We start from the raw sequence: 22,418 nt of genomic DNA, 5'->3' as shown, positions 1-22,418 counted from the left end.
TCTCGCGAATTTTGATGTGTCAGCGATATTTACGAATCGGCGATTTTGCCGACTTTGACTCCCATTTTAGGCCAATTACATTATTCCAATCAACCAAATTCTTAGCTATTTCACTAGTATTACTTCTATTCTATCGATTGAGCACAAGAAATCGCCAAGTCAACTGTTTCAACTACAAAATAAAGTGATCGGAAATTGTTAATTTGGCCAATTTAACACAAAGTTCAAAATATTCCAATTTCTAAATAGGGTCCAGAATAAACAATGTAGGCATTCCTGGCACTAAACTAACATTTCCTCTGTTCATTAGTTATGTTTTGAGGCTTTACAAATAAATTCCATTTTGATTTTTTATTCACATAATGAATTTTTATTCACACCAAAAAATAGAAGATTTACTGTTATGCAATACTGTAATAATTGTATAAATATCATCACCATATTTGTGAATGTATATTAGACCCACCAGCTGACGTGTATTAGATGTGTGAGGTCGTTTGTTTACTCTTGAATATCGGCAAAAATTTAACATTTTCGCTATTTTGAGCTCAGTTTCAAGCCATTTCCAGTGCTAAAACCAATCAAAATCATCTCTATTTCTGTAATATGTCTTCCATTCTATCAAATGAGACCAAGAAATCGCAAATACAACTATAAAAAACATACGAAAAAACACTGCAAAATTGCTGTTTTAATCGAAAAATCATGATTTCAGTTTTTTTTCTCTCATTATACACAGTGTGCTGCAGGATCTGTTTTATGTGGTGCACACATACCACATAGATGTATTCTCTCATATCTAGGCCTAAATGTACCACTCACAGTTTATCAGAGTGAGCTGAGCTCATGGCGTAGATCTACAGTTTGGACACTCACCGTAAAGCCGTAGATCTACGGGACGGACCCTGAAAGGGTTAATATCATTAACTTTACTGCTGCTCCTGCCACTGCTCTCACCTCCAAGTGTCCTGTTATTGCACTCACTTCCTTTATACTAATATTTTTAACATTACTAAATAATGAGTAAGAGCAAGAGTAACACAGCTGAAGATACAAAAGAAATAAGTTTTAAAGGGTAAGGTCAAAACATATAATCTTTGATGTGCTCCAATGAAGAAAATTATGAAAAGCATAGCTATTTAAGCTTATATTTAATTTTTTTTTTTCAACAAGTCGGCCGTCTCCCACCGAGGCAGGGTGACCCAAAAAGAAAGAAAATCCCCAAAAAGAAAATACTTTCATCATTCAACACTTTCACCTCACTCACACATAATCACTGTTTTTGCAGAGGTGCTCAGAACACAACAGTTTAGAAGCATACACATATAAAGATACACAACATATCCCTCCAAACTGCTAATATCCCAAAACCCCTCCTTTAGAGTGCAGGTATTGTACTTCCCATTTCCAGGAATCAAGTCCGGCTATATAAAAATAACCGGTTTCCCTGAATCCCTTCACTAAATATTACCCTGCTCACACTCCAACAGATCGTCAGGTCCCAAATACCATTCGTCTCCATTCACTCCTATCGAACATGCTCATGCACGCCTGTTTGTTGAAAATACAAAAGTTTTAAAATGTCTTTTGAAAAAAGCAAAAGAAAACTAACATTTCGATTCCCTGCTCCCATATTTCTTTTTTGTGTTTGAGTGACTGGAACTGCTCTGGGTTGTCCACTCCAACAGTTGAAGTAGTGGTGGTAGTGGACGAAGACTGCAAGGAACTGATGGAGTTGTGGGACCCATGACGTGCTAGAGAAATACGATTTTCCTCTAGTGACTGGGTCACTTCTGTCTCATCAGACTCTTTCTTTTTTTCTTGGCCTGATAATATAAATGTAAAAATGTGAGAATGCAACAGATCATCTTAAAAATATACTTTAAACGGAAGTAAACAGTAGGAAAGAGTTCAGTCTTCAAAATTTATGACAAGCTGATGGTAATATATGCCTTTGTTTACAATCAACAATTTTTTTATTATTTATGTATGCAGAAAAGACATCACATACAGGAGGGCCCTGATTATATGGCAGGTTAGGGTCCAGGCTACCACTGTCAAACAAAAATTGCTGAAAAGTGAATCACCTTTTTTACACTTTTAAATACATATAAAGTCCTGACATGTTTACACTCTCATTTATTAAGTGTGCAATACAGATAGGACTAGCAGTAGTAGTAGTAGGTTGGTAGACAGCAACCACCCAGGGAAGTACTACCGTCCTGCCAGATGACTGTGAAACAGAAACCTGTAACTGTTTTGCATGATGGTAGGATTGCTGGTTTCTTTCTCTGTCTCATAAACACGCTAGATAACAGGGATATCTTGCTACTCCTACTTACACTTTGGTCACACTTCACAGACACGCACATGCATATATATATACATACGTCTAGGTTTTTCTCCTTTTTCTAAATAGCTCTTGTTCTTCTTTATTTCTTCTATTGTCCATGGGGAAGTGGAAAAGAATCTTTCCTCCGTAAGCCATGCGTGTCGTATGAGGCGACTAAAATGCCGGGAGCAATGGGCTAGTAACCCCTTCTCCTGTAGACATTTACTAAAAAAAGAGAAGAAGAAAAACTTTATAAAACTGGGATGCTTAAATGTGTGTGTAGTGCGGATGACAAGAAACAGATGATTGCTGATGTTATGAATGAAAAGAAGTTGGATGTCCTGGCCCTAAGCGAAACAAAGCTGAAGGGGGTAGGGGAGTTTCAGTGGGGGGGAAATAAATGGGATTAAATCTGGAGTATCTGAGAGAGTTAGAGCAAAGGAAGGGGTAGCAGTAATGTTGAATGATCAGTTATGGAAGGAGAAAAGAGAATATGAATGTGTAAATTCAAGAATTATGTGGATTAAAGTAAAGGTTGGATGCGAAAAGTGGGTCATAATAAGCGTGTATGCACCTGGAGAAGAGAGGAATGTAGAGGAGAGAGAGAGATTTTGGGAGATGTTAAGTGAATGTATAGGAGCCTTTGAACCAAGTGAGAGAGTAATTGTGGTAGGGGACCTGAATGCTAAAGTAGGAGAAACTTTTAGAGAGGGTGTGGTAGGTAAGTTTGGGGTGCCAGGTGTAAATGATAATGGGAGCCCTTTGATTGAACTTTGTATAGAAAGGGGTTTAGTTATAGGTAAAACATATTTTAAGAAAAAGAGGATAAATAAGTATACAAGATATGATGTAGGGCGAAATGACAGTAGTTTGTTGGATTATGTATTGGTAGATAAAAGACTGTTGAGTAGACTTCAGGATGTACATGTTTATAGAGGGGCCACAGATATATCAGATCACTTTCTAGTTGTAGCTACACTGAGAGTAAAAGGTAGATGGGATACAAGGAGAATAGAAGCATCAGGGAAGAGAGAGGTGAAGGTTTATAAACTAAAAGAGGAGGCAGTTAGGGTAAGATATAAACAGCTATTGGAGGATAGATGGGCTAATGAGAGCATAGGCAATGGGGTCGAAGAGGTATGGGGTAGGATTAAAAATGTAGTGTTAGAGTGTTCAGCAGAAGTTTGTGGTTACAGGAAAGTGGGTGCAGGAGGGAAGAGGAGCGATTGGTGGAATGATGATGTGAAGAGAGTAGTAAGGGAGAAAAAGTTAGCATATGAGAAGTTTTTACAAAGTAGAAGTGATGCAAGGAGGGAAGAGTATATGGAGAAAAAGAGAGAGGTTAAGAGAGTGGTGAAGCAATGTAAAAAGAGAGCAAATGAGAGAGTGGGTGAGATGTTATCAACAAATTTTGTTGAAAATAAGAAAAAGTTTTGGAGTGAGATTGTCAAGTTAAGAAAGCCTAGAGAACAAATGGATTTGTCAGTTAAAAATAGGAGAGGAGAGTTATTAACCCTTTGAGGGTTTTTGACGTACTAGTACGCATAAATTCTAGCGGCCTCAAATCTAGTGGGAGAAAGCTGGTAGGCCTTCATATGAAAGAATGGGTCTATGTGGTCAGTGTGCACAGTCTAAAAAAAATCCTGCAGCACGCAGTGCATAATGAGAAAAAAAAAACTTTGACCATTTTTTTGGAATAAATCAGCGACTTTGAGGTGTATTTTCGTATGGTATTTATTGTTGTATTCTAGTTTTCTTGGTCTCATTTTATAGAATGGAAGACATATTACAGAAATTGAGATGATTTTGGCTGGTTTTACAATGAAAGGTGCCTTGAAATTGAGCTCAAAGCAGCAGAAATGTTCGATTTTTACCAAACTTCAAAAGTAAACAAATCGTGCTAAGCGTGCAATACACGTCAACTGGTGAGTCTAATATTCTTTCACAAGTGCACCAATAATATTTATACCATTTTTTACACTAATGCAGTAGTCTGCATAACAGTAAATCTTATATTTTTTGTGAGAATAAAAATTCAAAGTGGAAAGCAAAAGAATATAAGAGGGGCCTTGAGACGTGACTAATGACTAGAGGAAATGTCATTTTAGTGCCAGGTATGTCTTTCTTGTTTATTTTGGACCCTATTCGGAAATTGGCATCTTTTGAAATTTGTGTGAAATTGGCAAAATTGCTAAATTCTGACCACTGTACTGAGATAAGATAAGATTTCGTTCGGATTTTTAACCCCGGAGGGTTAGCCACCCAGGATAACCCAAGAAAGTCAGTGCGTCATCGAGGACTGTCTAACTTATTTCCATTGGGGTCCTTAATCTTGTCCCCCAGGATGCGACCCACACCAGTCGACTAACACCCAGGTACCTATTTGCTGCTAGGTGAACAGGACAACAGGTGTAAGGAAACGTGTCGAAATGTTTCCACCCGCCGGGAATCGAACCCGGGCCCTCCTTGTGTGAAGCGGGAGCTTTAGCCACCAGGCGGTTTCTTGCACCCATTCGATAGAAAAAATGGAGTTCTAGCGAAATATTCATGTTTTTTGTCGACTAGTACAGTGAAATTGGCCGAAAATGGGGCTCAAAGTGGGCAAAATCGCCGATGCATAAACATCGCCGAGACCGCTAACTTTGCGAGAGCATAATTCCGTAAGTTTTCTATAAAATTTCAAACTTTTGGTGTCTTTATGATCGGGAAAAGATTCTCTATCTTTTCATAAGAGAAAATAATTTTTTTTTTTTAAATGTGGCCGACCCTGAGAACGAGTTTCGGAGAGGGCCTGTCGACCCTCAATGGGTTAAATGGAGAGTTAGAGGTATTGGGAAGATGGAGGGAATATTTTGAGGAATTGTTAAATGTTGATGAAGATAGGGAAGCTGTGATTTCGTGTATAGGATAAGGAGGAATAACGTCTTGTAGGAGTGAGGAAGAGCCAGTTGTGAGTGTGGGGGAAGTTCGTGAGGCAGTAGGTAAAATGAAAGGGGGTAAGGCAGCCGGGATTGATGGGATAAAGATAGAAATGTTAAAAGCAGGTGGGGATATAGTTTTGGAGTGGTTGGTGCAATTATTTAATAAATGTATGGAAGAGGGTAAGGTACCTAGGGATTGGCAGAGAGCATGCATAGTTCCTTTGTATAAAGGCAAAGGGGATAAAAGAGAGTGCAAAAATTATAGGGGGATAAGTCTGCTGAGTATACCTGGTAAAGTGTATGGTAGAGTTATTATTGAAAGAATTAAGAGTAAGACGGAGAATAGGATAGCAGATGAACAAGGAGGCTTTAGGAAAGGTAGGGGGTGTGTGGACCAGGTGTTTACAGTGAAACATATAAGTGAACAGTATTTAGATAAGGCTAAAGAGGTCTTTGTGGCATTTATGGATTTGGAAAAGGCGTATGACAGGGTGGATAGGGGGGCAATGTGGCAGACGTTGCAAGTGTATGGTGTAGGAGGTAGGTTACTGAAAGCAGTGAAGAGTTTTTACGAGGATAGTGAGGCTCAAGTTAGAGTATGTAGGAAAGAGGGAAATTATTTCCCAGTAAAAGTAGGCCTTAGACAAGGATGTGTGATGTCACCGTGGTTGTTTAACCCTTTGACTGTTTTCGACGTATAAATACGTCTTACGAGCCAATGTTTCTGACGTATATATACTCAATAATTCTAGCGGCTTCAAATCAAGTGGGAGAAAGCTGGTAGGCCCACATGTGAGAGAATGGGTCTGTGTGGTCAGTGTGCACCACATAAAAAAAAATCCTGCAGCACACATTGCGTAATGAGAAAAAAAAAACTCTGATCGTTTTTTTGGAATAAAACGCCGACTTTGAGGTGTATTTTCGTATAGTATTTATCGTTGTATTCGCGTTTTCATGGTCTTAGGTGATAAAATGGAAAACATATTACAGAAATAGAGATGATTTTCATTACTTTTACGATGAAAACGACCTTGAAACTGAGCTCAAAGTAGCGGAAATGTTCGATTTTTACCAATGTTCAAGAGTAAATAAATCACACCACACGTCCAATACACGTCAACTGGGGAGTCTAATATTCTTTCACTAGTGCACTGATATTATTTATACCATTTTTACAATAATGCAGTCGTCTGCATAACAGTAAATTTTGTATTTTTTTGTATGAATAAAAAATCAAAATAGAAAGCAATAATAATATAAGAGGGGCCTAGAGATGTGACTAATGAACAGAGCATATGTTATTTTAGTGCCACGAATGTCTACCTTGTTTATTCTGGACCCTATTTTGAAATTGGCATCTTTTTTATTTTGCGTGAAATTGGCCAAATTGCCAATTTCTGACCACCATATTGGGTAGTCCAAATTAGTAAATGGGAGGTTTCTTGTACTCAGCTGATAGATAAAATGGAGTTCTAAAGAAATAGCTATGAGTTTGGTCAACTGAAACAATGGAATTGGCTGAAAATAGGGCTCAAAGTCGGCGAAATCGCCGATACGCATATGTCGCCGAGACCGCTAACTTCGCGGGAGCATAATTCCACGAGTTTTCGACCAAATTTCGAACTTTTGGTGTCATTACCACCGGGAAAAGATTCTCTGTCATTTCATAAGAAAAAATAATTTTTTTTTTTTTCAAAAATTGAGCGACATAGAATGACAGTTTCAGAGAGGGGCCTGAAACAGTCAAAGGGTTAATATATTTATAGATGGGGTTGTAAGAGAAGTAAATGCGAGGGTCTTGGCAAGAGGCGTGGAGTTAAAAGATAAAGAATCACACACAAAGTGGGAGTTGTCACAGCTGCTCTTTGCTGATGACACTGTGCTCTTGGGAGATTCTGAAGAGAAGTTGCAGAGATTGGTGGATGAATTTGGTAGGGTGTGCAAAAGAAGAAAATTAAAGGTGAATACAGGAAAGAGTAAGGTTATGAGGATAACAAAAAGATTAGGTGATGAAAGATTGAATATCAGATTGGAGGGAGAGAGTATGGAGGAGGTGAATGTATTCAGATATTTGGGAGTGGACGTGTCAGCGGATGGGTCTATGAAAGATGAGGTGAATCATAGAATTGATGAGGGGAAAAGAGTGAGTGGTGCACTTAGGAGTCTGTGGAGACAAAGAACTTTGTCCTTGGAGGCAAAGAGGGGAATGTATGAGAGTATAGTTTTACCAACGCTCTTACATGGGTGTGAAGCATGGGTGATGAATGTTGCAGTGAGGAGAAGGCTGGAGGCAGTGGAGATGTCATGTCTGAGAGCAATGTGTGGTGTGAATATAATGCAGAGAATTCGTAGTTTGGAAGTTAGGAGGAGGTGCGGGATTACCAAAACTGTTGTCCAGAGGGCTGAGGAAGGGTTGTTGAGGTGGTTCGGACATGTAGAGAGAATGGAGAGAAACAGAATGACTTCAAGAGTGTATCAGTCTGTAGTGGAAGGAAGGCGGGGTAGGGGTCAGCCTAGGAAAGGTTGGAGAGAGGGGGTAAAGGAGGTTTTGTGTGCGAGGGGCTTGGACTTCCAGCAGGCATGCGTGAGCGTGTTTGATAGGAGTGAATGGAGACAAATGGTTTTTAATACTTGACGTGCTGTTGGAGTGTGAGCAAAGTAACATTTATGAAGGGGTTCAGGGAAACCGGCAGGCCGGACTTGAGTCCTGGAGATGGGAAGTACAGTGCCTGCACTCTGAAGGAGGGGTGTTAATGTTGCAGTTTAAAAACTGTAGTGTAAAGCACCCTTCTGGCAAGACAGTGATGGAGTGAATGATGGTGAAAGTTTTTCTTTTTCGGGCCACCCTGCCTTGGTGGGAATCGGCCAGTATGATAATAAATAATAATAAATTAATGCAGTAGCCTGCATTAATGTGAATTAATGCAGGCATGGATGTGTTGCATAACAGCAACACATCCATACCCACAGCAACACACTCAGGCTCACAGCAACATACCCAGTCTCACAGCAACACACCCTGGCTCACAGCAACACACCCTGGCTCACAGCAATACACCCAGTCTCACAGCAACACACCCTGGCTCACAGCAATACACCCAGTCTCACAGCAATACACCCAGTCTCACAGCAACACACCCTGGCTCACAGCAATACACCCAGTCTCACAGCAACACACCCTGGCTCACAGCAATACACCCAGTCTCACAGCAATACACCCAGTCTCACAGCAACACACCCTGGCTCAAAGCAATACACCCAGTCTCACAGCAACACACCCTGGCTCACAGCAATACACCCAGGTTCACAGCAACACACCCAGGCTCACAGCAATACACCCAGTCTCACAGCAACACACCCTGGCTCACAGCAATACACCCAGTCTCACAGCAATACATCCAGTCTCACAGCAACACACCCTGGCTCACAGCAATACATCCAGTCTCACAGCTCACAGCAATACACCCTGGCTCACAGCAACACACCCTGGCTCACAGCAACACACCCAGTCTCACAGCAATACACCCTGGCTCACAGCAACACACCCTGGCTCACAGCAATACATCCAGTCTCACAGCAACACACCCTGGCTCAAAGCAATACACCCAGTCTCACAGCAACACACCCTGGCTCACAGCAACACACCCTGGCTCAAAGCAATACACCCAGTCTCACAGCAACACACCCTGGCTCACAGCAACACACCCTGGCTCACAGCAACACACCCTGGCTTACAGCAATACACCCTGGCTCACAGCAACACACCCTGGCTTACAGCAATACACCCAGTCTCACAGCAATACATCCAGTCTCACAGCAATACACCCTGGCTCACAGCAATACACCCTGGCTCACAGCAATACACCCAGTCTCACAGAAAATACACCCTGGCTCACAGCAATACACCCTGGCTCACAGCAATACATCCAGTCTCACAGAAAATACACCCTGGCTCACAGCAATACACCCTGGCTCACAGCAACACACCCTGGCTCACAGCAACACACCCTGGCTCACAGCAATACACCCTGGCTCACAGCAACACATCCTGGCTCACAGCAACACACCCTGGCTCACAGCAACACACCCTGGCTCACAGCAATACACCCAGTCTCACAGCAATACACCCAGTCTCACAGCAACACACCCTGGCTCACAGCAATACACCCAGTCTCACAGCAACACACCCTGGCTCACAGCAATACACCCAGTCTCACAGCAATACACCCAGGCTCACAGCAACACACCCTGGCCCACAGCAATACACCCAGTCTCACAGCAATACACCCAAGCCCACAGCAACACACCCTGGCTCACAGCAATACACCCTGGCTCACAGCAATACACCCTGGCTCACAGCAACACACCCTGGCTCACAGCAATACACCCTGGCTCACAGCAATACACCCTGGCTCACAGCAATACATCCTGACTCACAGCAATACACACAGTCTCACAGCAACACACCCTGGCTCACAGCAATACACCCTGGCTCACAGCAATACATCCAGTCTCACAGCAACACACCCAGTCTCACAGCAATACACCCTGGCTCACAGCAATACACCCAGGCTCACAGCAATACACCCTGGCTCACAGCAATACACCCTGGCTCACAGCAACACACCCTGGCTCACAGCAATACACCCAGGCTCACAGCAATACACCCTGGCTCACAGCAATACACCCTGGTTCACAGCAATACACCCAGGCTCACAGCAATACACCCTGGCTCACAGCAATACACCCTGGCTCACAGCAATACACCCTGGCTCACAGCAATACACCCAGGCTCACAGCAACACACCCTGGCTCACAGCAATACACCTTGGCTCACAGCAATACACACAGTCTCACAGCAATACACCCTGGCTCACAGCAACACACCCTGGCTCACAGCAATACACACAGTCTCACAGCAATACACCCTGGCTCACAGCAATACACCCTGGCTCACAGCAATACACACAGTCTCACAGCAATACACCCTGGCTCACAGCAACACACCCTGGCTCACAGCAATACACACAGTCTCACAGCAATACACCCTGGCTCACAGCAATACACCCTGGCTCACAGCAATACACACAGTCTCACAGCAATACACCCTGGCTCACAGCAATACACCCTGGCTCACAGCAATACACCCTGGCTCACAGCAATACACCCTGGCTCACAGCAATACACCCTGGCTCACAGCAATACACCCAGTCTCACAGCAATACACCCAGTCTCACAGCAACACACCCTGGCTCAAAGCAATACACCCAGTCTCACAGCAACACACCCTGGCTCACAGCAATACACCCAGGTTCACAGCAACACACCCAGGCTCACAGCAATACACCCAGTCTCACAGCAACACACCCTGGCTCACAGCAATACACCCAGTCTCACAGCAATACATCCAGTCTCACAGCAACACACCCTGGCTCACAGCAATACATCCAGTCTCACAGCAACACACCCTGGCTCACAGCAATACACCCTGGCTCACAGCAACACACCCTGGCTCACAGCAACACACCCAGTCTCACAGCAATACACCCTGGCTCACAGCAACACACCCTGGCTCACAGCAATACATCCAGTCTCACAGCAACACACCCTGGCTCAAAGCAATACACCCAGTCTCACAGCAACACACCCTGGCTCACAGCAACACACCCTGGCTCAAAGCAATACACCCAGTCTCACAGCAACACACCCTGGCTCACAGCAACACACCCTGGCTCACAGCAACACACCCTGGCTTACAGCAATACACCCTGGCTCACAGCAACACACCCTGGCTTACAGCAATACACCCAGTCTCACAGCAATACATCCAGTCTCACAGCAATACACCCTGGCTCACAGCAATACACCCTGGCTCACAGCAATACACCCAGTCTCACAGAAAATACACCCTGGCTCACAGCAATACACCCTGGCTCACAGCAATACATCCAGTCTCACAGAAAATACACCCTGGCTCACAGCAATACACCCTGGCTCACAGCAACACACCCTGGCTCACAGCAACACACCCTGGCTCACAGCAATACACCCTGGCTCACAGCAACACATCCTGGCTCACAGCAACACACCCTGGCTCACAGCAACACACCCTGGCTCACAGCAATACACACAGTCTCACAGCAATACACCCTGGCTCACAGCAACACACCCTGGCTCACAGCAATACACACAGTCTCACAGCAATACACCCTGGCTCACAGCAATACACCCTGGCTCACAGCAATACACACAGTCTCACAGCAATACACCCTGGCTCACAGCAACACACCCTGGCTCACAGCAATACACACAGTCTCACAGCAATACACCCTGGCTCACAGCAATACACCCTGGCTCACAGCAATACACACCTGGCTCACACCCTGGCAACACACTCAGGCTCACAGCAATACACCCTGGCTCACAGCAATACACACCCTGGCTCACAGTAACACACCCTGGCTCACAGCAACACACCCTGTCTCACAGCAACACACCGTGGCTCACAGCAACATACCATGGCTCACAGCAGACCCCCTGGCTCACAGGAAGACACCCAGACTCACAGCAACACACCCTGGCACACAGCAACATACCCTGGCTCACAGCAAGACACCCTGGCTCACAGCAATACACTCTGGCTCACAGCAACACACCCTGGCTCACAGCAATACACCCTGGCTCACAGCAATACACCCAGTCTCACAGCAACACACCCTGGCTCACAGCAACACACCCTGGCTCACAGCAACACACCCTGGCTCACAGCAACACACCCTGGCTCACAGCAATACACCCTGGCTCACAGCAACACACCCTGGCTCACAGCAATACACCCTGGCTCACAGCAATACACCCAGTCTCACGGCAATACACCCTGGCTCATGGCAACACACCCTGGCTCACAGCAACACACTCAGGCTCACAGCAACACACCCGGGCTCATGGCAACACACCCTGGCTCACAGCAACACACCCTGGCTCATGGCAACACACCCTGGCTCACAGCAACACACCCTGGCTCATGGCAACACACCCTGGCTCATGGCAACACACCCTGGCTCACAGCAACACACCCTGGCTCATGGCAACACACCCTGGCTCATGGCAACACACCCTGGCTCATGGCAACACACCCTGGCTCACAGCAACACACCCTGGCTCATGGCAACACACCCTGGCTCATGGCAACACACCCTGGCTCATGGCAACACACCCTGGCTCATGGCAACACACCCTGGCTCACAGCAACACACCCTGGCTCATGGCAACACACCCTGGCTCATGGCAACACACCCTGGCTCACAGCAACACAATCAGGCTCACAGCAAAACACCCTGGCTCATAACAACACACACAGTCTCACAGAAACACACCTTGGCTCACAGCAACACACTCAGGCTCACAGCAACACACTCAGGCTCACAGCAACACACCCAGGCTCACAGCAACACACTCAGGCTCATAACACACACAGTCTCACAGAAACACACCTTGGCTCACAGCAACACACTCAGTCTCACAGCAACACACTCAGTCACCCCCAGTTGATCATCTCAATGGTCTAATACGTGTCCAACTGGCTGTTCAATATGTGTCCATCTGACTGACTATTATGTGATACGTAGCATGTTTATATAATTTTCCAAAACATGTCATTGCTGGATTATTAAAAATGTTTATGATAATGTAAATATACAACATTTTTAGTGCCCCAGAGCAACATTCTTCCTATGTTACTGCATCTTTAACACAAGTGAAACACTCTCGTAGCTACTCCCTCGCCTGGCTTAGCTTTTACTTTTTAACTTTTTACCACAACTACCCTTAGATGCCATTTTAACACAAAAATAGTATGATACAGTAAGTTCTCAGCTTACAAATACATTGAGAGTCTTCTGTCTTGTGTACAATATGATTATTATTATATCTTTATTGTGCACATTATTATATCATTATTATACATAATAAAGAAGGTCCCCAACATGGAATATGATTTGTTTTTTCAATAAGTTGGCCGTCTCCCACCAAGGCAGGGTGACCCAAAAAAAGAAAGAAAATCCCCAAAAAGAAAATACTTTCATCATTCAACACTTTCACCTCACTCACACAATCACTGCCTTTGCAGAGGTGCCCAGATACAACAGTTTAGAAGCATATATAACATATCCCTCCAAACTGCCAATATCCCAAACCTCTCCTTTAAAGTGCAGGCATTGTACCTGATGATTCAGGCCCCCAATGTGTTTGTAAGTTGAAGACATACTGCATACATAATAACTTTAAAACGTTTGAAACTTTGGAAAGTTTCCAGACAGAATCAGGAGACGTGAAGCTCACATTAGATGTATCACAAAGTGTGTGGCGTGTGCACGCCATAATAGCAAATCAGGAGCTGTATAAACAAATTTTGGGGTATAATTTGAAATGTCCATATTGGCAAATCATCATAAAGTGAAGCATAGTAAAGCAGACCCCTCCTGTATTCAATCTCAAAAAAAGTCCTTGGTGAAAAATAGAGGAACAACTTGAATTTCACGCAATCATATATCATAAGAACATCCATACGTTTCTGACCCAAGGCCGGGCTCCAGTAGAAAAACTCTTGGAACTCATTATAAGTACAGTAGTCTCCCCTATATCCACAGGGGACATGTTCCAAAACCTACAGCGGATAGTATTGAACCCTATATATAAGTCGTTTTTTGTTTACATACATACCTATGATAGTTTAACTGATAAATTATGTACAATAAGTCAAAAATTAGCACCTTTTCACTGATGAGAAGCACTTCACAGCTTCTCTTAGGCTTTGAGGAACTGCCATTATCACTACTTTTGTGCTTTGTAGCCATTATTAGGCAAAATTAAAGGTTATTTTCAGGCCACGGTAAACTGACACTGCAGAAACTGAATCCATGGATACAGGTGTTTTATTGTGTAAAGGTATGACTAACACCTGCTCCTAAAATATCTTTACTTGCATAACATTTCTAGGATGATAAATCTTGACTTACTTAGATTAGAAAGTGTGTTTGGATTGACATAAAGATCTTTGGACCATTCCACCATGCACTTGAGGGTGGAGACAAGGCACTCTAGTCCCTTGATCCTCATGCTGCGCTCATGTTGCAGTGTAAATCCAAACTCTCCTGGCTGCCCTCCCTGAGCTATTTTACTCAAGTCATTCACCAGTCTGTGAAAAATATACGTAACAGTTTAATAGTGGAAATGATCACACTCATAAGGAAGATAATTACTGTACTCGCAAAACAGTGCAAAACTTGTGTGGTTCACACTCGTAAGAAAGATTATTACTGTATTTTCAAAAAATGAAATATGTAAAATAAAATTGTAATGCAAAATAAATTTACAAAGTGTGCATAGATAGAAAAAAAAGAAAAAAAAACAGGGTAATAGATAACTTTTAAATTTCTTAAAGAAAAGACAACATCCATCTCTCTTGCACATCGTTATATCACCATGTCTTTCCTATCTGAAATTCTTTGCCTAAGTTTCTAAGCACTAAACCTAACTTCCTCATTAGTTTTTGATTTCTCTAAAAGAAACTCAACCCCTTGATTGCTCAGTACCCATTTAGCAAAGCTGCAACGAGGTCAAGAGATTTTGCCATGAGTGATATGAACTACACATACAGTGGACCCTCGAATTTTATCATCCCTTTTCTGTATGTAAAACTATAGCTATTCTTTATAAAACGGAGAGAAATGGAACGAAACAGAATGACTTCGAGAGTATATAAATTTGTAGTGGAGGGAAGGCGGGGTAGGGGTCAACCTAGGAGAGGTTGGAGGGAGGGGGCAAAGGAGATTTTGTGTGCGAGGGGTTTGGACTTCCAGCAAGCATGCGTGAGCGTACTTGATAGGAGTGAATGGAGATAAATGGTTTTTAATACTCGACGTGCTGTTGGAGTGTGAGCGAAGTAACATTTATGAAGGGTTTCAGGGAAACCGACAGGCCGGACTTGAGTCCTGGAGATGGGAAGTACAGTGTCCACACACTCTAATGGAGGGGTGTTAATGTTGCAGTTTTATAAATTGTAGTAAAGCACCCCTCTGGCAAGACAGTGATGGAGTGAATGATGATGAAAGCTTTTCTTTTTTGGGCCACCCTGCCTTGGTGGGAATCAGCTGATGTGTTAATAAAATAAATAAAAACTAGTTTTACATACAGAAAAGGGATGATGAAATTCGAGGGTCCACTCCTGAGTGCACTATATGTGTTATCAGATCACAGAGTGATGTGAACTGTAAAATGTAATATACCTTTCAAAAACATTGGCAGCATTGAGATCACAGTCATAATTAACATATATGTCCACCACTGACTGGGCATCAGCACAGATCCGTGTCAGTGCTTGGATTACCATCCACTTGTGTTGAAAGCTGGAACTGCCTGCCTCAAGGATGTTAAGAAAGATCTCCTTGAAAAACACCTGCAAATATAATTTTAGAAATTATTAGTATAGAAATTAGAAAAGAGTGTGGAGTTATGAAAGGTATTATTATTATTACGATCAGAAAGAAGTGCTAAACCTCAAGGGTTATACAGCATACGAAAGGTATTAGACAGCGGGTAGAGGAGTGGTTATTAGGTGGTGTGGGCATTTGGTGTGGACAGAGAATAAGACGACCAAAAGGCTGTATAATCTAGGGTGGCGGAAGGGAGGTAGAATCATCTCAGGAATGGCTGCAGGGAGGGCATGATAGAGGCTTTAAGTGGAAAGAGATTGAGCATCCAAAAGGAGCATGTATGTGCTCATGTTCATGCATGTTTGTGTATGCACATTAGATGTCGTGGAGAGATGTAATGTGCGTACATGTAATGTGCATACATGTAAAGTAATGAAGGGATTCAGGGAAACCAGTAAGCCAGACTTGAGGCTTAGAAAATAATAAGCCTGCATTTTGAAGGAAGGGTGTGGATGTTACAGTTCGAAGTGTCATTTGAATGATGTCTGTGCACTTCTGGCAAGACAGCTACTAAACAAATGATGGTGAATGTTTCCCCTTTTTTTTTTTTTTGGGGTCACCCTACCTTAGTTGGAGATGGCCAATGGGGTTGAAAAAATTTTACTGCTAAAAATAATTAATATTTAAAACTTCATACAATTTACACAAAAATATTCCACTATTGTAATACATAAAACTATTATATTTGTGGGAAAATGCTAAACTTATAAGGGTAACAACATAGCACCAGGGGAGGCACTCACATTTGATCCAAGGAAAGGGTGCCTCCAATTCCTCAGATCAAGCCCTTTACCACCATCAAAGGGGAAAAAAAAACTTTAATTTTTTTTTAACACGTTGGCCATTTCCCACTGAGGCAGGGTGACCCAAAAAGAAAGAAAAACCCAAAAAGAAAGAAAGAAAAAGAAAAATTCAGAAATCATTTAACACTTTTACCATCATTCATACATAATCACTGTCTTTGCAGAGGCACTCAGATGCGACAGTTTAGATTCACTCCAAACTGCAAATATCTCAAACCCCTCCTTTGAAGTGCAGACATTGTACTTCCCATTTCCAGGACTCAAGTTTGGCTAACCAGTTTCCCTGAATCCCTTCACAAAATATTACCCTACTCACACTCCAACAGCTCGTCAAGTCCCAAAAGCCATTCATCTCCATTCACTCCTATCTAACATGCTCACACATGCTTGCTGGAAGTCCCAGCCCCTCGCACACAAAACCTCCTTTACCCCCTTCCCTCCAACCTTTCCTAGGACGACCCCTACCCCGCCTTCCTTCCCCTACAGATTTATACACTCTCCAAGTCATTCTACTTTGTTCCATTCTCTCAAAATGATAAAACAACCTCAACAAACCCTCTCCAGCCCTCTGACTAATACTTCTAGTAACTCCACACCTCCTAATTTCCACACTACAAACTCTCTGCATAATATTTACACCACACATTGCTCTTAGACATGACATCTCCACTGCCTCCAGCCCCCTCCTCACTGCAGCATTTACAACCCAAGTTTCACACCCATATAAGAGTGTTGGTACCACTATACTCTCATACATTTCCTTCTTTGACTCCATGGATAATGTTTCTTTTTTTTGTCTCCACAGATACCTCAAAGCACCACTCGACTTTTTTTCTTCATCAATTCTATGGTTAACCTCATGCTGCATAAACCCATCCGCTGACAAGTCAACTCGCAAATATCTGAACACATTCAGTTCTCCCATACTCCCTCCTTCCAATGTGATATCCAATTTTTCTTTATCTAAATCATTCGATACCCTCATCAACTTACTTTTATCTATGTTCACTTTCAACTTTCTACCTTTACACACACACTCCCAAACTTGTCCACTAACCTCTGTAACTTTTCTTTAGAATCTCTCATAAGCACAGTATCATCAGCAAAAAGTAACTGTCAACTCCCATTTTGTATTTGAATTCCCCATAAGTTAATCCCTAAATCCCTTCACAAAATATTACCCTGCTCACACTCCAACAGCTCATCAGGTTCCAAAAACCATTTATCTCCATTCACTCCTATCTAACACGCTCACGCACGCTTGCCGGACTTAAGTCCTAGAAATGGGAAGTACAATGCCTCCACTTTAAGGGAGGGGTTTGGGATATTGGCAGTTTGGAGGGACATCTAAACTGTTGTATCTGAGCACCGCTGCAAAGACAGTGATTATGTATGAGTGATAGTAAAGGTGCTGAATCATGATGAAAGTTTTTTTTCTTTCTTTTTTGGGTCACCCTGCCTCGCTGGGAAACGGCCGACCTGTTAAAAAAAAAATTAATCCCCCCCCTCTCCCCAACACCCTAGCAATTACTTCTTCTACAACCCCATCTATAAATATGTTAAACAACCATGGTGACATTACACATCCCTGTCTAAGACCTACTTTTACTGGGAAGTAATCTCCCTCTCACCTACACACCCTGAGCCTCACTATCTTCACAAAAACTCTTCACAGCATTCAGTAACTTAATACCTATTCCATACACATGCAACATCTGCCACATTGCTCCCCTCTCCACTCTTATCATATTTCTTTCTTTCAACGCACCGGCTGTATCCCACCGAGGCAGGGTGGCCCAAAAAGAAAAACGAAAGTTTCTCTTTTTAAATTTAGTAATTTATACAGGAGAAGGGGTTACTAGCCCCTTGCTTCCGGCATTTTAGTAGCCTCTTACAACACGCATGGCTTACGGAGGAAGAATTCTGTTCCACTTCCCCATGGAGATAACAGGAAATAAACAAGAACAAGAACTAGAAAGAAAATAGAAGAAAACCCAGAGGGGTATGTATATACAGTGGACCCCCGGTTCACGATATTAATCCGTTCCTGAGAACTCATCGTAAACCAAAATTATCGGAAAGCGAATCAATTTTCCCCATAAGAAATAATGGAAATCAAATTAATCCGTGCAAGACACCCAAAAGTATGAAAAAAAAAAACTTTTACCACATGAAATATTAAGTTTAATGCAATATAATAATTACAATAACAATAGAATAATATGTAACAAAAGAATAATTGGCACTTACCTTTAATGAAGATCTGGTGATGATTGATGGGATGGGAGGAGGGGAGTGTGTGGATGGTGTTAGCATTTAGAAGGGGAATCCCCTTCCATTAGGACTTGAGGTAGCAAGCCCTTTTCCGGGGTTACTTCCCTTCTTCTTTTAATGCCACTAGGACCAGGTTGAGAGTCACTGGACTTGTGTCACACAACATATCTGTCCATAGATGCCTGTACCTCTCGTTCCTTTATGACTTTCCTAAAGTGTTTCACAACATATCAGTGTAATAGTCACCAGCACGGCTTGCAATAGCTGTGTGAGGGTGATTTTCATCCATAACGGTTTGCACTTCAAGCCACTTTGAACATATTTCCTTAATCTTTGAAGTAGGCAACTTCTTCAATTTCTCTCTCCCCTCCTCCGAAGCAGTTTCCTCAGGTGTGGCCTCTTGCTGTTGAAGATGATCTAGCAGCTCATCAGTGGTTAGTTCTTAATTGTCCTCCTCCACCAACTCTTCCACATCCTCCCCACTAACCTCCAACCCCAAGGACTTCCCCAATGCCACAATGGATTCCACAACTGGCATAGGCTTCTCAGGGTTAGCCTCAAACCCTTCGAAATCCCCTTTGTCTACACATTCTGGCCACAGTTTTTTCCAGGCAGAGTTCAAGGTCCTCTTAGTCACTCCCTCCCAAGCCTTACCTATAAGGTTTACACAATTGAGGATATTAAAGTGATCCTTCCAAAACTCCTTTAGAGTCAATAGAGTTTCTGTGGTCACTTCAAAGCACCTTTCAAACATAGCTTTTGTGTACAGTTTCTTGGAGTTGGAAATGACCTGCTGGTCCATGGGCTGCAGGAGAGGAGTCGTATTAGGAGGCAAAAACTTGACTTTAATGAAACTCATGTCCCCAGAAAGTCGCTCTGCCAAGTCTGTAGGATGACCAGGGGCATTGTCTAATACCAGGAGGAACTTAAGGTCTAATTTCTTTTCAATTAGGTAATTTTTCACATTGGGGCAAATGCATGGTGTAACCAGTCATGGAAAAAGTCCCTAGTGACCCATGCCTTACTGTTTGCCCTCCACAGCACACACAAATTAGCCTTGAGGATATTCTTTTGCCTGAACGCTCTGGGAGTTTCTGAGTGATACACCAATAAAGGCTTCACTTTGCAATCACCACTAGCATTGGCACACATGAGAAGAGTAAGCCTGTCTTTCATAGGCTTATGTCCTGGGAGTGCCTTTTCCTCCTGAGTAATGTAGGTCCTGCTTGGCAATTTCTTCCAAAACAGGCCTGTTTCGTCACAATTAAACACTTGTTTAGGTTTCAATCCTTCAGCCTCTATGTACTCCTTGAATTCATGCACATATTTTTCAGCCGCTTTGTGGTCTGAACTGGCAGCCTCACCATGCCTAATCACACTATGTATGCCACTACAATTCTTAAATCTTTCAAACCAACCTTTGCTGGCCTTAAATTCACTCACATCACCACTAGTTGCAGGCAGTTTTTTACCAAATCGTCATGCAACTGCCTAGCCTTTTCACAAATGATCGCTTGAGAGATGCTATCTCCTGCTATCTGTTTTTCATTTATCCACACCAATAACAGTCTCTCAACATTTTCTAACACTTGCGGTCGCTGTTTCGTAATCACAGTTGCACCTTTTGCAAGAACAGTTTCCTTGATTGCCGTTTTCCTGCTCACTATAGTAGAGATGGTTGATTAGGGTTTACTATACAACCTGACCAGCTCCGACACACGCACTCCACTTTCGTACTTTGCAATTATCTCTTTCTTCATTTCAACAGTCATTAGCACCCTTGGTCTCGAAGGGTTGGCACTAGGTGCTTTCTTGGGGCCCATGGTGACTTATTTTGCAGAAACAAGCACCAAAAACAGTGATAATATGGATAATATGGAATGTACCGAATGTATCCTTAGATGCACGCACACTGGCTGGCTTGTAAACACTGGCACACATGGGGCAGTTCAGGCCACACGTGGACACGTCTCGTACGAATCGCATCGCATACCGGGTTTTGTAATGGGAACCGAGGCAAATTCTCTGCGATATAATGCATCGGTTACCGGATTTATCGGATACCTATAGCATCGCGAACCGGGGGTCCACTATATACAGTGGACCCCCAAGTTTCGTGATTAATCCGTTCCAGAGAGCCTGCCGAAAGTTGAAATTCACGAAACTCGAAACCATTTTCCCCATAAGAAATAATGGAAATAAAATTAAAACGTTCCAGACACCCAAAAATATTAAAATAAAATAGTTTTTTTTCAAATTAAAGATTTATATACTGAAATCAATGAGAAATCAAGTACATGCATATAAAAAATAATAATAACATTACACTTACCTTTACTGAAGACTTCTGGGTGGATGGAAAATGGGAGGAGGGGATAGGAGGAAGGTGTACACTATTGTTTGGAAGGAGAATCTCCTTCCATTAGGACTTTAGGTAGCAAGTCCTTATCTGGGGTTACTTCCCTTCTTCTTTTAATGCCACTGGGAACAACTTGAGAGTCACTGAACCCCTGTCACACAAAATATCTGTCCAGAGGTCTTTTTCTGGCGTTTCTCTACGATTTCCCTGAAGTGGGACACAATACTGTCATTGTACATGTTGCAGATATGGCTTGTTTCAGAATTCGTAGTTTGGAAGTTAGGAGGAGGTGTGGGATTACCAAAACTGTTGTCCAGAGGGCTGAGGAAGGGTTGTTGAGGTGGTTCGGACATGTAGAGAGAATGGAGCGAAACAGAATGACTTCAAGAGTGTATCAGTCTGTAGTGGAAGGAAGGCGGGGTAGGGGTCGGCCTAGGAAGGGTTGGAGGGAGGGGGTAAAGGAGGTTTTGTGTGCGAGGGGCTTGGACTTCCAGCAGGCATGTGTGAGCGTGTTTGATAGGAGTGAATGGAGACAAATGGTTTTTAATACTTGACGTGCTGTTGGAGTGTGAGCAAAGTAACATTTATGAAGGGATCAGGGAAACCGGCAGGCCGGACTTGAGTCCTGGAGATGGGAAGTACAGTGCCTGCACTCTGAAGGAGGGGTGTTAATGTTGCAGCATATAAAAAATAATAATAAATTACACTTACCTTTACTGAAGACTTCTGGGTGGATGGAAAATGGGAGGAGGGGATAGGAGGAAGGTGTACACTATTGTTTGGAAGGAGAATCTCCTTCCATTAGGACTTTAGGTAGCAAGTCCTTATCTGGGGTTACTTCCCTTCTTCTTTTAATGCCACTGGGAACAACTTGAGAGTCACTGAACCCCTGTCACACAAAATATCTGTCCAGAGGTCTTTTTCTGGCGTTTCTCTACGATTTCCCTGAAGTGGGACACAATACTGTCATTGTACATGTTGCAGATATGGCTTGTTTCAGCTTGGTCAGGGTGATACTGTTCAACAAAACTTTGCAACTCATTGCACATTCCACACGTGTCCTTCATCACTGAAGAAGGAACCACCTCCACTCTCTTTTCCTCCCCTTTGAAGCAAGTTCCTCGGCTGTGGTCTGATGCTGTTCCAGCTGAAGCTCTTGCAGTTCGTCAGTGGTTAGCTCTTCCCTGTGGTCCTCCACCAACTCTTCCACAACCCCGTCACTCACCTCCAACCCCA

General features: G+C 43.1%; 1 protein-coding gene across 5 annotated transcripts in view; it reads right to left on the bottom strand.

Moving 5' to 3' along the window:
• Window positions 1-22,418, bottom strand: part of Sec71 (ADP ribosylation factor guanine nucleotide exchange factor Sec71) — a 291,696-nt gene that overhangs the window by 180,778 nt on the left and 88,500 nt on the right. For all 5 annotated transcript variants that reach the window (XM_053789547.2, XM_053789544.2, XM_053789546.2 and 2 more), the window contains 3 exons: window positions 15,540-15,709; window positions 14,271-14,449; window positions 1,613-1,826 (listed from right to left, as the gene is read on the bottom strand). In XM_053789547.2, coding sequence (XP_053645522.1) covers window positions 1,613-1,826; window positions 14,271-14,449; window positions 15,540-15,709 — 563 coding nt within the window. The remainder of the gene's footprint in view (window positions 1-1,612; window positions 1,827-14,270; window positions 14,450-15,539; window positions 15,710-22,418) is intronic.

This window comes from Cherax quadricarinatus, chromosome 68, assembly GCF_038502225.1.
Source record: "Cherax quadricarinatus isolate ZL_2023a chromosome 68, ASM3850222v1, whole genome shotgun sequence".
NCBI lineage: Eukaryota > Metazoa > Arthropoda > Malacostraca > Decapoda > Parastacidae > Cherax > Cherax quadricarinatus.
Note: the sequence above shows the minus strand (reverse complement) of the source record. Positions and strands in the feature narration are given on the sequence as shown.